This window comes from Xenopus laevis, chromosome 9_10S (genome assembly GCF_017654675.1).
Source record: "Xenopus laevis strain J_2021 chromosome 9_10S, Xenopus_laevis_v10.1, whole genome shotgun sequence".
Taxonomy (NCBI): domain Eukaryota; kingdom Metazoa; phylum Chordata; class Amphibia; order Anura; family Pipidae; genus Xenopus; species Xenopus laevis.
Genome location: NC_054388.1, coordinates 90,021,571 through 90,036,129, shown reverse-complemented (window position 1 = coordinate 90,036,129; position 14,559 = coordinate 90,021,571). Strand labels below are relative to the sequence as shown.

Below are 14,559 nucleotides of genomic sequence, written 5' to 3'. Positions count from 1 at the left end.
GCATGATGAAATATGGCAGGATGCAATGTATGACCTGTATAACTTACTGATCTATACAAAGTGAGATTTTGTGGACTCACTGTTAAATCTCTCTTGTCAGTCGCTTGGGGGACACAGGAGACAATGGGATATAGCTGGTATCACTAGGAGGCAAGAAAACAAGAGAAGAACTAGCTCCTGCTCCACTGGCTATACCCCTTCAGTGGGCAGAGCTTTAGTCAGTTTGTACAAAAGAAGGCAGAAAACCTGGCCCAATCACAGAACTAAGAACTATAACCTGAGAAATGTTGGCTATTGCCAAACCATGTCTAACAGCGAAGTGCAGGCCTCCAATCAGGGAGGGAAGTCCTGTGTCCCCAAAGTGACTGAAGAGAAAGAGATTAAACGGTGAGTCAACAAAATCTCCTTTTCTCCATTGTGGGCTAGGGGGACACAGGAGACAGTGGGGATGTACCAAAGCTGTCCCCAAAGTAGGGCCGGAAGAGGCCCTATGTGGAAAAGACCATTGCGGCTTGTGTCAGGTGTCACAAAAGTGTCAAGTGGTAAAATTTAGTAAAAGAGTGGATAGAAGTCTACGTAGCTGCCTTGCACAGCTGTTCCATTTCTGAAAGCCCAGGACGTGTTCATTCTACTGGTGGAATGCGCTTTTATTCTGTCTGGTGGTGTCTGGCCCTGTGCAGAGTAGGCCTTTTGAATGGTCTGTTGTATCCAAATGCCGAGCCCAGACGTGGTCCGGAAGGCAGAATAAATAAGGAATCTGACTTAAGGATGTCCTGAACTCTGTACAGGTAGAACTTGAGGACTCTGACCGGGTCCAAGGAATGTAGTTCTACTTTCTTAGGGTTAGCTGGAGGCGGACAAAAGATTGGAACAATAATTTCCTGATTCAGGTGGAAGGTCGAAACTACATTAGGTAGGAAGGAAGGCACAGTGCAAAGGGTTGTTCTATCACGGTGGAAGTTGAGGAAGGGCGCCGTGCATGACAGGGCGATTAGCTCTGACACCAGTTTCACGGATTCGATCGCCAGTAGGAAGACCGTTTTCCAAGTAAGCCATTGGAGGGATACCGAAGCCATAAGTTGGAATGGAGAGTGTTGCAGTGCTCTTAAAACCAAATTGAGATCCCATGTAGGCATTGGAGGTCGGATTGGGGGTGCTAAGTGGGTTACCCCCTGTATAAAAGTTGACATTGGGTAAAACCCACCAGCCTTTTCTGAAAAAGGACCGAGAGAGCCAACACCAGAGACTTGATTGACCCATGGGAAAGACCCATGAACACACCCTCTTATAGGAATTCTAGCAGGTTGGGTGTTGAAAACACCTCAAAGCTTGTCTTGTGTCGAATGCACCACTGGTAGTAGGTGGCCCACACTCTATGTTAAGTCTTGGACACTGGTTTTCGTGCTGCCCATATCGTATGCGCCACTGCCTCAGAAAAAAAAATGTTTCAGTATTCTAGTCTCAAGAGCCTTGCTGTGAAATTGAGGCTTGTTTGATTCGGATGTTGAATGGACCACCATGGGGCTATCAGAATTAGAGTGGTTTATTCCCTCTGTAGCTTCTTGATTGTTCCTGGCAGTAATGAAAGTAGAGGAAAAGCGTTTGGCAGTTGAAAATTCCAAGTTGCTGTCACTGCATCTGCTGCCCCTGCCAGCGGATCTGGGTAACGAGCAAAGAACCATGGCACTTTCCTGTTGTGCTGCGTTACCATGCTATCTACCCCTGGGACTCCCCCACCTTCGTGTTATGTCTTGAAAGATTTCCTCTTTTAGTGACCACTCTCCTGGGTCTAGGGTTTGACGACTGAGAAAATCTGGCTCCTGATTTTGGAGGCTGGGAATGTAGATGGCCGACGAGCGTGATGGGATTCCTCCCATTGAAGTATGAGCTTTACTTCGTTCAGCGCCGCTCTGCTCCTTGTGCCACCTTGGTGGTTTATGTAGGCCACCCCTGTGGAGTTATCGGATTGGATTTTTACTGCTTGTTCTGCTAAATTTTGCTGCCAATGGAGCAATCCCAATCGAATCGCTCTAATCTCGAGCAGATGGATTGGTAAGACTTTCTTGCTGGGTACACTGACTCTGTGCTGTGCATCCTTCTAGGACCACTCTGCATCCAAAAAGACTCTCGTCTGTTGTCAGCAGACTGCAAAAACGCTCTCCTAGGGAACGGCCCGCTGAGAGATGAGACGTCTGTAACCAAAGAAGGGATGCTTGTGTCTTGTGTGACAAACGAATCTTCTGGAACAAGGACTTCTGTTTCCAGGCTGAGAGTATGTTCCACTGGAGCTCTCTGAGGCGGTGCTGGGATGACAGCATGACTGCCAGTACCTTCATACAGAACCTGGTTGTATGGCATGGCTTCTCTAGTAGAGAGTTGACCATTGACTGGAGGTTTATGACTTTCTCTCTGGGAAGAGAGATTTTCTGTGTCAGTGTATTGAATTGCATCCCCAGAAAAATCATGGGTTGGCTGGGAGTCAGGGAAAACCTTTCCGCATTGATACACCACCCGAATTCCTTTAGCTTGGCCATGGAGATGTGAAGCAAACGGCGAGCTTCTGCTAAAGAAGGAGCCCCGATTAACATGTTGCCTAGATAACGAATTATGGACACAACTGCGTTTCTGATCACCACCGTGACTGACGCCATGATCTTGGTGAAGACCCGTGGAGCCAATGTCAGGCCCAAAGGGGAGGGCTGTGAATTTATAATGATGGTTTTGAAAAGCAAAATGTAAAAATCTGATGCGGAGGGTAAATTGGCACATGTAGGTAAGCTTTCTTGATATCGAGAGAATCAAGGAATTGGCCTGGACTCATTGCTGCTATGATGGATCTCAGGGATTCCATCTTAAATTCTCTTGGGCAGATGAATTTGTTGAGTCCCTTCAAGTCCAGTACTGGGCGGACTGAACCATCCTTTTTGGGAACCACGAAAAGGTTTGAATAATAACCCTTGACCCCCCGTTGCTTGACTGATAATTTTTCCAAGTCAGGACCAAAAAGTAGCTTACCCTTGAAAGGAAGAGAAGTTAGGAATTTCTTTGAAGAAAGGTCTGCTGACCACAACTTCCTCCATAATGCCCTACTGGCCAAACAGTGCCGACGTTCTGCTAATCACTTGGGCAGCATCTAGAGAGGCTTCGCAAATGTAATCATTTGCCTCCTTAATTTGGAATGCCCATTGAGAAAGTTAATGGCATGGAGCTCCAGAAATAATTGCTTTGAGAAGGGAATGAGACCACGACTGGACAGCCCTGCTTAACCAGGCTGTGGCGAAGACTGGACACAAGGATGTCCTAAAGGCAGAAAAAAGGGAGCAGAGGAGATTCATGTGGTCCTTAAACAATGAGGCATCAGGAACTGGAAGGGCTGTGTTCTTGGAAAGCCTCAACACTGGAGCATCCACTGATGGCAGACAAGCCCATTTTTCAGTTACATCTGTCTGGAATAGTTCCACACAAAGATGGAGTGCTCACCAATGTATCCTTTCGGATCAGGTGCTTCTAGCAGTATTCGATCCAACCTGCCACGGGTCCGAAAATCAATTGTAGAAATCCAATATACTGCAGCACACTGCAATTTGTGTAAAATTCAGAAGTGTACTTTATTGGCTCAGATATGAGCAGACATGTGGCAACGTTTCGGACCTCACAGGACCCTTTCTCAAGCTTGAGAAAGGCTTGACAAAGGGTCCTGCGAGGCCCGAAACGTTGCCACATGTCTGCTCATATCTGAGCCAATATATAAATATAAAGTACACTTCTGAATTTTACACAAATTGCAGTGTGCTGCAGTATATTGGATTTCTACAATTGATTTTCTACATCTGTCTGGAATAGGCACAGCTTAAGGAACCTGTGGTTTGCTTGAAAATGCCTCTCGGGCATGTCCCACTCATATTGAATTATCTGATCAAGTTGAGCGTGCACCGGGAACATAGGTGAACATCTGTTGTTACGCTTGAAGAGAGCTTTGGAGGCATCGGAACTACCCCCAGGCTCCTGTAGGTTAAGGGTTTCTAGTACTGACAGAATCAGTGTTTATAGCCTCTGAGGAGAATTTCAGAGTTTCCTTTTCCTGGCACTCCGAGCTATGGGACAGTTCACCCTCTGACAGACAATCATCTTTGGGATTCTGGTGGCTAACTGGGCCGCCCAGTCTGAATTGGCTGGTGAAAGTGGGTGGGTCACTGCTGGCCCCAGCTGTCTCCTCCTGGGGAACCTGGTCCACTGGGGGGGGGAGCAGGTCCTGGGAGGTCTGGCCCATGTTCAGGGGGCTTACATTTGGAGCAAACAAGCGCCTTATGGCCTGATGGTAACCTTTTCTGGCACTAGGCACAAGCCAGGAATTTCATGGAAGCATCCCCCTTAGAAAAGAGCCTCTCACCTGTTCCCTCAGACATGGTGTGGAAAATTGTTGCTCTATTTTTTTATTTATTTTTATATTTGAGGGAAGTGGCTATGGAGAGCTAGCTGTTCACCCACTTTGTCCCACTGGGTACTGCAGCTGCTGCGTCGGCTCAATGCTTAAATGCTTGGTGGCATAGAGGGAAGAGTGCAGGACTGCTGATGCTGTAAGTGCGACACAGCTGCTCGGAAGTTCCGGAAAAGCACTTCCGGGTGCGCAAAGTGCGTTAAAGTACCAAAATGGCAGCCTGAATGGCGCAAAACTAAAAAAATAAAAAACAGTGTCAAGCCCCCCCCCCCCCCCGGTAAAGAGAAAGTTGCACTTCTCCCGCTTTGGTAAAACTGCAGGGACAGATGGAAAGATGATGTTACCCTCCGTACATTGCGGTTCCCACTGTTGAACCAGAGGTGTCTAGCTGCCCACTAGTCTGGAGCCATAATGAGAGGGGAGTTCCAGGAGGTAGGGGCCCTGGATAAAATACTTACCCACCTAGGGGATGCAACTCACCCTTTTTCCTTTCCGTCTGCTGACCAGCCACTCTCCTTCTGTGTAAAAAGAAGGAGAGAGTAAGTGTCTGGTTGGTCTGTGCTACAGGCACCCAGTGACCCCAGAGACAGCTCCCACGTTGGGAGATGGCATAAATAACCATCTACACAGTGTAGGGGTATTGCCAATACCCTTGTAGTCAGAAAAAAAATAAAAATGTAGAAAAAAAAAAAAGGACATCCTCACCTCCTGAGGACACAACTAAAACAGACTAGGGCTCTGCCCACTGGAGGGGTAGTGCCAGTGAAGGAGGAGCTAGTTCTTTTGTTGTGTCCTACCTCCTAGTGATACCGACTATACCCCACTGTCTCCTGTGTCCCCCAAGCCGACAATGGAGAAAAGATAGAATGGTGCAGTTTCGAATTATACACTGCACATATATCACTCCACTGAGACTCAAAGCCATGGGCAGGAATCCAATGGTAACCGTTTTAATGGCCAACACCTTTATAATGATTTCTTTCATCTGTTGTGGGCATGCCTTCTAGAACATAGATTTTGGGGCACTGACTCCAGAGGTGTGCTTGTGGGTTGGTGGATGACCTGCCCCCCTAATTAAAACTAGTTGTCTGTTAAGAACCCTCATTTTCTATGCCAAAAAGTTGGTGCCTATCAAATGTATGAGCCCATAGCCTTAATCACTGCACATTGGGTAAAGCTGGACAATGATAAGACTTCCAGTGATAAAATTAACGTACCTTGCTAGACAATGTCCTCAGTAGTTTGAAAAAGTTTGGGGGCCCTAGCTAGAGACCTGCCCTGAAGCAGATACTGCAGTGTAACTATGGTGTAATGACTGGGATACTTCATATTTGAGTGCCTGTAGCTGCTCTACTATAAAAAGTTCCCGTTTTGATATGCTGTGGTCCTTTGAGGCCAACTATATTTTGACTTAATGCCTATTTTGGTTTTTGCCTATTTTGGTTATGTTTCTATATTTTCTAGTTTAGTAAGTAAAACAAGTGTGCATGAAATGCATATAATAATTACAATTGCTTACCGTGAGTCTTGGTTAAGGTTCTCTTTCTTGAGCAGAGTGCCCACAAGATTGAGGATAATTGAGAAATGCTTTTTTGTGGCAGTGGTAACAGTGCTTATTACAGCTCCATCAAACAAAGACGGGGAAGAGGAGCTGAGACTACTAGAAATAAAATGGTCATGCCTATAGAAAAAAAACATAATAAAAAAATTTAAAAAAATGAGCATCTCGAAAGCTGAAAAGTAACTGATTCTACTAGACAGGTATAAAAAATGTTTATCCTGCTGAAAGATTACCAGGAAATAGGGTGTATACTTGGGTGTCGGCATACAAACTGAACAAATGTTTTCTTTACATAAAGTCTGAAAGTATGGCAGACTGGTGAAACAGAAACGAAGAAGGAAATGACATAACCATGAATTTCTATATTCAGGGTACATAAAGATAATTAAAAGTCTGTAAGCACTTAATGTTGATGCAACAGGCACAACTGTATCAGTTTAAATTCATATATAATTTAGTTCGATTGAAACAAAGCAGAGCACATTTTTAAAAAAAAATCCTCAATACCTTGTACAATGGGAATATAATGTGTATAGCACAGAATACTGAAGAGCTGGGTAGTGGACTGCAATGTCTTCATGGACAATCATCAGGTTTTTGCTCAGCAGTGCAAAGACTGTAGGAGACAGTGCCCACATCTATTAAAAGAAAGTTTCAGTTTCAAGATTACAGTGACCAAGACTTGCCTTTGTGTCTGTTCTGAATACTTTTTGAACCAAAAACAGCAAGATCAGGACAAGCGAGCAAAAGAAAACCATAAAAAATTCAGAATACTACTGTTACTGTACAGAACTGTTGACAAATACATACCCCAATCAATGAATTTTTTGCATTTCCAATTGTGGTCAAAACACTTAAGTCAAACAGGACAACAAAGGTTGCACTGTCCACTGTGAACACATGATTCTTGAACGCTTCATGCTGGATTTCAGTGCAGGCTTCTGGCAGGTGCAGGCAATGTAAAAGGCTGTTTAAAGCACATGTCATCTCCCCCAAAATCAACTTGTATGCAGTCTCTAGTACAGGAATGTTTTTAAGAGTGAGGACTGCTTGATATACAGTATGTGCTGCTCCAATCACCTGAGTAGAAATGGAAAAAGACTGAAAATTAAGACACCTAGAAATAATACAGGTAACATCTATTATGTGTTACAACTCAATGGCACAATTGTTAGAAACATTTTTTTATTGATAATCTTTTTTGGATAATCAAATTTTTCCTCACACTACAAATATATACAAGCAGGTCAAGTTGTCCCTGATTAAACAGTGTAGTGGCAAAATATATTCTCTATCTATCTCTCTATCTCTATCTCTCTATATATATATATATATATCTATATCTCTATATATCTATATATCTATATCTATATCAAGTATAACTGAAAGTAAACAGATCAAGGGATTTTCCAGTGCAAAGTGATGGGGATTTTCTATTTATTTGAACAGCCTGCAGGCAACAATAAGAAAACAACACAAAAGAAATGTTTGTAGATAAAGGAAAATAACTCGTCCAACTGACATGCACAGGGACCACATTATTGCCCCCTGGGGGAAAAAAACCCCAAAAGTACCTAAAAGCAATAAACTATTACTATCCTGGTTTTCATGGCATATACAGTATACTGCCTGGGTACACATCCCCTGAGCTAAGGAAGGATCAGGCAGCAGAAGCAGAACTGAAACGCACTACTCCTGCACCAAATTAAAACTGCTAGCTGGCTTGACAACATCTATACCCCATAGAGCTTGGTCTGGTGTACTGAACTCCTTTGCTATTCTCCACAGGTACAATCTCCCACCACCTGTTGTGAGGCGATTCCGAAATACTAGATTCCAAACAGTTACAAGATTTAATTATATGGCACAAACATGGAGTACATTCAGTTTCAATGTTTGCCCATTAAGCTCACAAAAAATTAAATAATTTATGCTATTTTTGGATTACTACATGCAAAAAAACATGTTAAACCATTTAAGATATATATTGTTGCCTCTTGAATTGTATTATATTAGTGGAGTTACGTAGGGAGAGATGTACTACATGTACCGATGGAACTTCACTAGCAGCCAAAATTATATCCATTATTTTTTTACCTCTTTTTCCTTGTGATTGCGTAGTGCAAGAAGCTTGGATTCTGGCACAAACAACCTCTCCACAAATGATGCTGGTAATTTTGTATTAATTTGTTCAACAATCTAGAGACAAAATCAAAATTTGCATTCATAAAGGAATATTATAAGGTGAAGATTTGGAATGCCGCTACAAGTGGAAAAATATGTAAAATAAAACATTTATTTAAATTTCTAGTAAATAACTGGTTAATGACTGTCAGTACAATCTGTTAAAGTTATGGGACCTGCTATCCAGAATGCTCAGGACCTTAGGTTTAACAGATAACTGATCTTTCTGTAATTTGGATCTTCATAGATTAAGTCTACTAGAAAATCATGTAAACATTAAATAAACAGAATAAGATGGTTTTGCTTCCAAATAGGATTAATTATATCAAAGTTTGCATCAAGTACAAGGCACAGTTTTATTATTACAGCGAAAAAAGTAAATCATTTTTAAAATGTGGATAAAATGGAGTCTATGGGAGAAGGACTTTCAGTAATTCGGCGCTTTATGGATAACGATATGTGCATTTACTTTTTACTGATGCTACACACCGCTTTACACAAAACATAGTCCCAAGTAATTTTTGGGTCTGACATTAAAGAAAAGGCACTTTACCAATAAACGAAAATGACTAAATAAAACACTCACCAGGGTGAGTAAAGTAAGAACAGATATGATGTAGTCGGTACCAGATGTTTGGCAGTTCTCCAGCTGATCCAAACCATATGTGATAACAATGTCACAATGAGTTGCCAAGCTAGGGTCCATGCTGCCAAGCAGAACTCCCACACACTCGTTAGCAGCAGTAAGCACAGCTTCAGAAGAGAACACCTGGTTTGCAGCAGTCACACATCTCATTACGCGGTAAAGGATCTAAAAGTTAGACAAAATAAACTGTACAGTTCAAAGCTTGTTAAATCTGTAGTGGTTCTAATAAATGTTATGTTAGTCAATTGCTTCAAAATAATTTATTCAACCAAAACTCAAGTTTGGTTTCTATACAAACTGTGGCCAGCATTAGTTTGTAAAATTAGGTTTTATTCTTCATTTTACAAATATCTGTATGAATGCAATACTCACATCTGACACATATGCTTCAGTAATTGGTGGTCCACGAATTGGGCTAAATCTCTCACCAATGCTTCGCACAACAGTGCTAAATACTCTTAAGAGGGCAGCAAGTTTGGGCAATGAGACAGATGGAGGAGGAATATCTTCATCAACAGATTCGCCAGAAGCTACATGGCCAAGGTCCTAAGGGGGAAGGCGACATAATTACTGTATGTTATAAAAATGAAAATACTTTTTTTTTTTTACAGTAAATGTATATGCACTTTTATTCTATAAGCAATTTATTAAACTTATTGGTTAGGCCAGAAAAAAATACTAATTTACTTGCAAGGAAAGTAGATATTCATATAGTCAGATTAATTTTTTTTTTTTTTCGTTACCAGCTAGTAACCACTAAAAAATGTAATTGTTATATTTCCCTGGAATTGAATACTGGTTACACTGAAAGAAAGAAAAAATAGAAAATTCCCAACATAGATTTTAATGCAGTGTTTTACAGTGGAGAAATTGTTGTGGAAATTACAATTCTTGCTTGCCAATACCATAACATTTGTTTTCAACGACTGGCTATTAAGAGTGCCACATACTATAAAATATTGAAATCTGCAGCATTGTACAAAATTATCAGCAAAAACAATTAAATGGCACTACTACTGTTCCATGGGCTGAATCAGTGCTTACCCAATGGTCTTTTCAAACCTACACAATAGATATATTATGGGCAATGTCTAATCGGGTATTAGTGGAGGAGGCTGCCGATTAAACATCGTACATGGTCCAATTGATTGAGTTGATAACGCTCAAGGTGATTATAATGATTGCCTCTCTGATTCCAACAGCAAATCACAAAAGCAGTAATCAAACAGTACTGGCGATCTAATAATATTTGAGAACAAAAATAATTGTGTTTTTAAAGGACAGGGAAACACAGATAACTGGGCGTTTCTCTTTTTCAAGTGCTTTTTGGAAAAAACATATCCAGGTAAAAAAGTAGCACTGCCATCATTTTACTTTCATTTGCCAGGTATGGGGTTGGGGAAGTTAACATATTGTTACCACCACACGGATAAGTGTGTCCAGGTAGGTACTTTTATAAAATAAAATCATAGTTTTACCTCTGCATATGCCTCCATATCTTCAAGAAACTGTCCCAAAAGTGTTGTGGAAAATGCAAGATCTGCTACCCAAAATGGTTCTAAACTCTGCAGCCAACCTACAGATAAAATCAGTATAAGCAACTAGAAAATGCAAAGCATATAGAAAAGTGCTGTACTTAGGAAATGTTTACTTTGGGTATTTTTCATTCAATTAGGGAAATAAAGAACAAGATATTGATATCAATGAGCATATCTGTGGATATTTTAACCATTTGCATGCCGGGGGCTGGCACTTTGATCTATGCAATATGTTGCCATGTACAACCAAAGTACAGCATAGGTGAAAGACAATGGGAAACAGAATCTAAGGCACCATCGTTATGGTTTTTTTATGATATGTAGCAGACTACTTTTTTTTTTTTTTTTTTAACACATTTATTAGAGTCACGCTGTCTTTAGAAACAATGAAATTCCAGCATTACACTAAATAACCTATAGTTTCTGTATAAAAACAGAAACTATAGGTAACTGCCGAAGGGCAAATTTGCCCAGTGTTGATAAATGAGCCCCAGTATGTTCCATTACATGTTCCACTTTTGTCTTACACCAGACACTGCTTCTCAACTCAGTATTACAGACTGCATAGAGCCTTCTAACAAGTCAGCATCAATCTAAGTACAAATCTTTACATTTACAGCATATTTAATTCTCTCTGAAAGTAAAACATGTACAGGTACAGTATTAAAGTGTTAAACATCAGTTCTAAATGCAGATTCTTACCGGACACCTGCTGTGTGAGATAAGGTTTCTGTGTATGATCTATGTGCCAGCCAACCAAAATGTCCACAGTGTCCTACAAATAGTTAAAAGAAACTATAAAGCCTTCCTAGAAACAGTAGCTGTTTTAAATTTGTAATAAATAATCACAGTATCCATCCATCATAGATGAATAAACAATCATTTTGTTCTTACTCTTTTGGTTTAAAACAGCTATTAACATGCAAATAAAGCTTCACCGCGAGTATTCATAGGCACTTGATAAACACAATTGTGGCAAATTAAATCACAATTATTTTACAAAGCCAAATACTTACCCTGAAATTTGTGCTGAAAATATGGGGGTAGCAACGGGACACAAGCAAAATGCACTGCACACATTTGCAAAGCAGCTCGGGCGTATCTACATTTTCCAGTATTGATTGTAGACTGGTCATAACCAACTTTAAGGATGACAAAGAAAATAGGCTATATTTTTATGATGGTAACACACAGTATGTAAAATTAAGGGTAAGTCTAAATTTGAAAAGCCCCAGTCAGAAGAAACATTTTTGTGATTTATCTTTATTATTTTAAAATGTATAGTTTTGAAGCTACAGACCATTTAAGCTGTGGATCACTTCTCTGCTGCCTCCTCTCAGCTAGGGATCGTCAACACGTCTTTTCATTCTGCCCATATAGGAAGCAGACATTCATCTGGTTAATGCCCATGCCCCCTCTATTCTGCTTCCTTTGCATTTCACTAATCCCATTGGCTAAATTGTGGCAGCCAATCCCACCAAAGATATGCAAATGAAACAGGAGAAGCAAGCATGGCCAGAGCCAGTTCAGGGTGATTTTTTTTTCGTTTGGCTGCCTGCAAAATGCCTGGCTGGGAAATCCCCTACAGAGAGCTGACAGCACAGAAGAGAGAACTTTATCAGGGCTGATTCATGGCTTATCAGGTCTGTAGCTTCAAAAAGGAACATTTAAAATAATAAAAGATGATCTGCAAAAATATAGTCTAAGGTGAGCATGCCCTTTAATTCCTCTCAAATGCTTCTTCAGCCTGTGTCTTCTAAAGCAAGAATAATAAACAAGGATGACCACACAATGATTACAAGAATTACCACACAATGTTTAGGCAGGGCAATATTTTCACTTTAAAATAATTTTTTTTCATTCACTACCTACCAGAACAGCTGGAGCTACCTGATGAATATAGAAGCTATAAAAACAAGCACACGGTATAGTATAATCTTAAAGTAGAAAATTTGTCTGTGTCAGCATTATCGTCAATTTACTAGATCTTGTTACGTTCACCAGCCTTTTGAAAACACAGTATATATAACAAATATGCATCCAGTATTTATTTTCAATCACTACTTACTTGCATTACAGAAGAAAATGCTTTTTTCTCCCCCACCGTTTCCAGAGCTTTGTAGGTAGCACACAAAAAGAGAAGCTTGACTTCATCTTTAGAAGATGAGCTAAATTTGCTAAAAACCCATTTAAAGATCTTCTCCGCCTCATAGCTCAAAGAAGCACAGAGCAAGCCAAGGCACTGTGCTCCCTCTTGTCGCAATTCCTGAAGCAATTTGCTACTGTTTTGGAGAAGAAGAAAAAAAAAACATGTACATGAGGGTTTCCATATAGCTATAGGTAGACTGCCCATCCTATAGCTTTTTGGTTCATCAAAGTTCAGATTCATTCGTGTATTGACCCACCTGCCTGCGAAGACACTTTACTAGCTCTAAATGGGCTGATGACCTTTCCAAAGATATTATGTACTCAGTAAATACCCACAAAAAAAGCTGCCATAAGTTTTTTTCATTTAATTTTTGCTACACAAACACATACCTTTCATTTAGCACATCATTTACAGCAGTCAGGATATTGTCAAGTTGTTTACCCAGCACCTACAAAGAAAGAACGAAAATATTAAAACAAATTTATAAGTTGTAAAATGTATTTAATATATAGATAGGAGTATAACTGGCCATACACAAGCTGAATACAAGTGACCAATAAGTCACTTCAGCGTTGACAGCTTATTGGCCTATGTACAGGGCTTGCCCAATGATCTATCTAGCAAGTTAGAAAATCCAGACAGTTGAGGATTTATTGGATTACTGGTGAAGACCAGTGGGTTTGCATAGGTCTGTATAATAATCTTTCCACTGGGCCAAACAATCTGTATTGCATGGCTAGCTTTACTGGTTATAGTCTGACTCACAATCAAATAATTATAAGAAACATAACATCAAACCCCTATCAAATGGGGCTGCATTTTAGAATTATTTATGACGCAAGATAGTGTTTCACTAAACCATAACCTGCATTTTTTGTAAGAGATGATTAAATTAAACAATCACCATTTTGTTTTCCGGCTGCTGAATAAATTCTTTCAGTTGCTTAACAGTAGCCAGTCTTCGGTCCCTGTCGTCTTCCCGGGTGATCCTCCGAAGAAGATTCGACAGTCGAGACTCATCAGAATAAGACAACGATCGGTCTTTAAGGAAAAAAAAACAAGAACAATGTTTCCATTCATCTCTACAAAAATGTCAATCCCTTTGCTTTCTAAAAAGGAAAAAGACTTGCAGGAGCCAAATCCTTCAAATACAAAGTGTACGAAAAGGGCATTGTTAATTTCAATAGGTTATCACATTTTAACTTCATAACTAAGCTCAAGGAAGTAGTCGAGATAAAAAGGGATTTAATATTAGTTACTGTTAAATCCTTTTCTCTCTGAAGTCTGTGGGTTACTGGAACCATGGAGTATAGTGTCCACCAATAGGAGGCAAGACATTCTTCTAATGCTTTACCCCTCTGCCTAGCTGCCTGAGGCTCAGTTTGTCTAACAACGAAAGAATCCCGCCTCGCAGAAGCAATACCAAGGAGAAACTGTTTTCCAGGTAAGTCATAACAACGGAGCGGTGGCCAGAGGTTTGAGTGGGGCAGACTGGACTGCCATAAAGACCAGGTTGAGGTCCCAAGGGGGAGTGGGTGCTTTGCACAGAGATGTGATGTGTGCCATTTTTTTAGAAGAAGGTACGTATGTCTGGGAGTTCCGCTAACTTCCTCTGAAATAGGCCCGATAGTGCAGATACCTGTGACTTAAGAGAAGCAAGGGACAGACCCTTAATGAGGCCTGATTGAAGAAAATCCAGGATGGCCATTAGCGAGAAATGATCCCAGGGGATGTGTAGATGGACGCAACAGTCTTGTAGAATTTCCAGACTTCAGTGGTACATGCGTGAAGAAACCGGCTTCCGGACCGCAAGCATGGTTTGTAGCAACAGGAAAGAAAGTACCTTACGTTAGAGTACTAATTCTTCAATAGCCACACCATCAAATGTAGTACTGCTGAGTTGGGATGATAAATAGGACCTTGTGAGAGAAGGTCCGGAGACAGTGGTAGATGCCAGGGTTCCAATCAGCTAATGCTGATCAGGTCCGAGAACAAGGCTGTCACCATGCAGCATTCCAGTCTGATCTTCTTGACCCTGTAAAG

General features: G+C 40.8%; 1 protein-coding gene across 3 annotated transcripts in view; it reads right to left on the bottom strand.

Annotated features, from left to right (window-relative positions):
- smg1.S (SMG1 phosphatidylinositol 3-kinase-related kinase S homeolog) overlaps positions 1-14,559 on the bottom strand; it is a 94,448-nt gene that overhangs the window by 63,862 nt on the left and 16,027 nt on the right. For all 3 annotated transcript variants that reach the window (XM_041577906.1, XM_041577905.1, XM_018239116.2), the window contains 12 exons: positions 13,421-13,557; positions 12,906-12,964; positions 12,436-12,649; positions 11,384-11,509; positions 11,070-11,142; positions 10,308-10,405; positions 9,202-9,375; positions 8,770-8,994; positions 8,097-8,198; positions 6,810-7,079; positions 6,507-6,637; positions 5,958-6,119 (listed from right to left, as the gene is read on the bottom strand). In XM_041577906.1, coding sequence (XP_041433840.1) covers positions 5,958-6,119; positions 6,507-6,637; positions 6,810-7,079; positions 8,097-8,198; positions 8,770-8,994; positions 9,202-9,375; positions 10,308-10,405; positions 11,070-11,142; positions 11,384-11,509; positions 12,436-12,649; positions 12,906-12,964; positions 13,421-13,557 — 1,771 coding nt within the window. The remainder of the gene's footprint in view (positions 1-5,957; positions 6,120-6,506; positions 6,638-6,809; positions 7,080-8,096; positions 8,199-8,769; positions 8,995-9,201; positions 9,376-10,307; positions 10,406-11,069; positions 11,143-11,383; positions 11,510-12,435; positions 12,650-12,905; positions 12,965-13,420; positions 13,558-14,559) is intronic.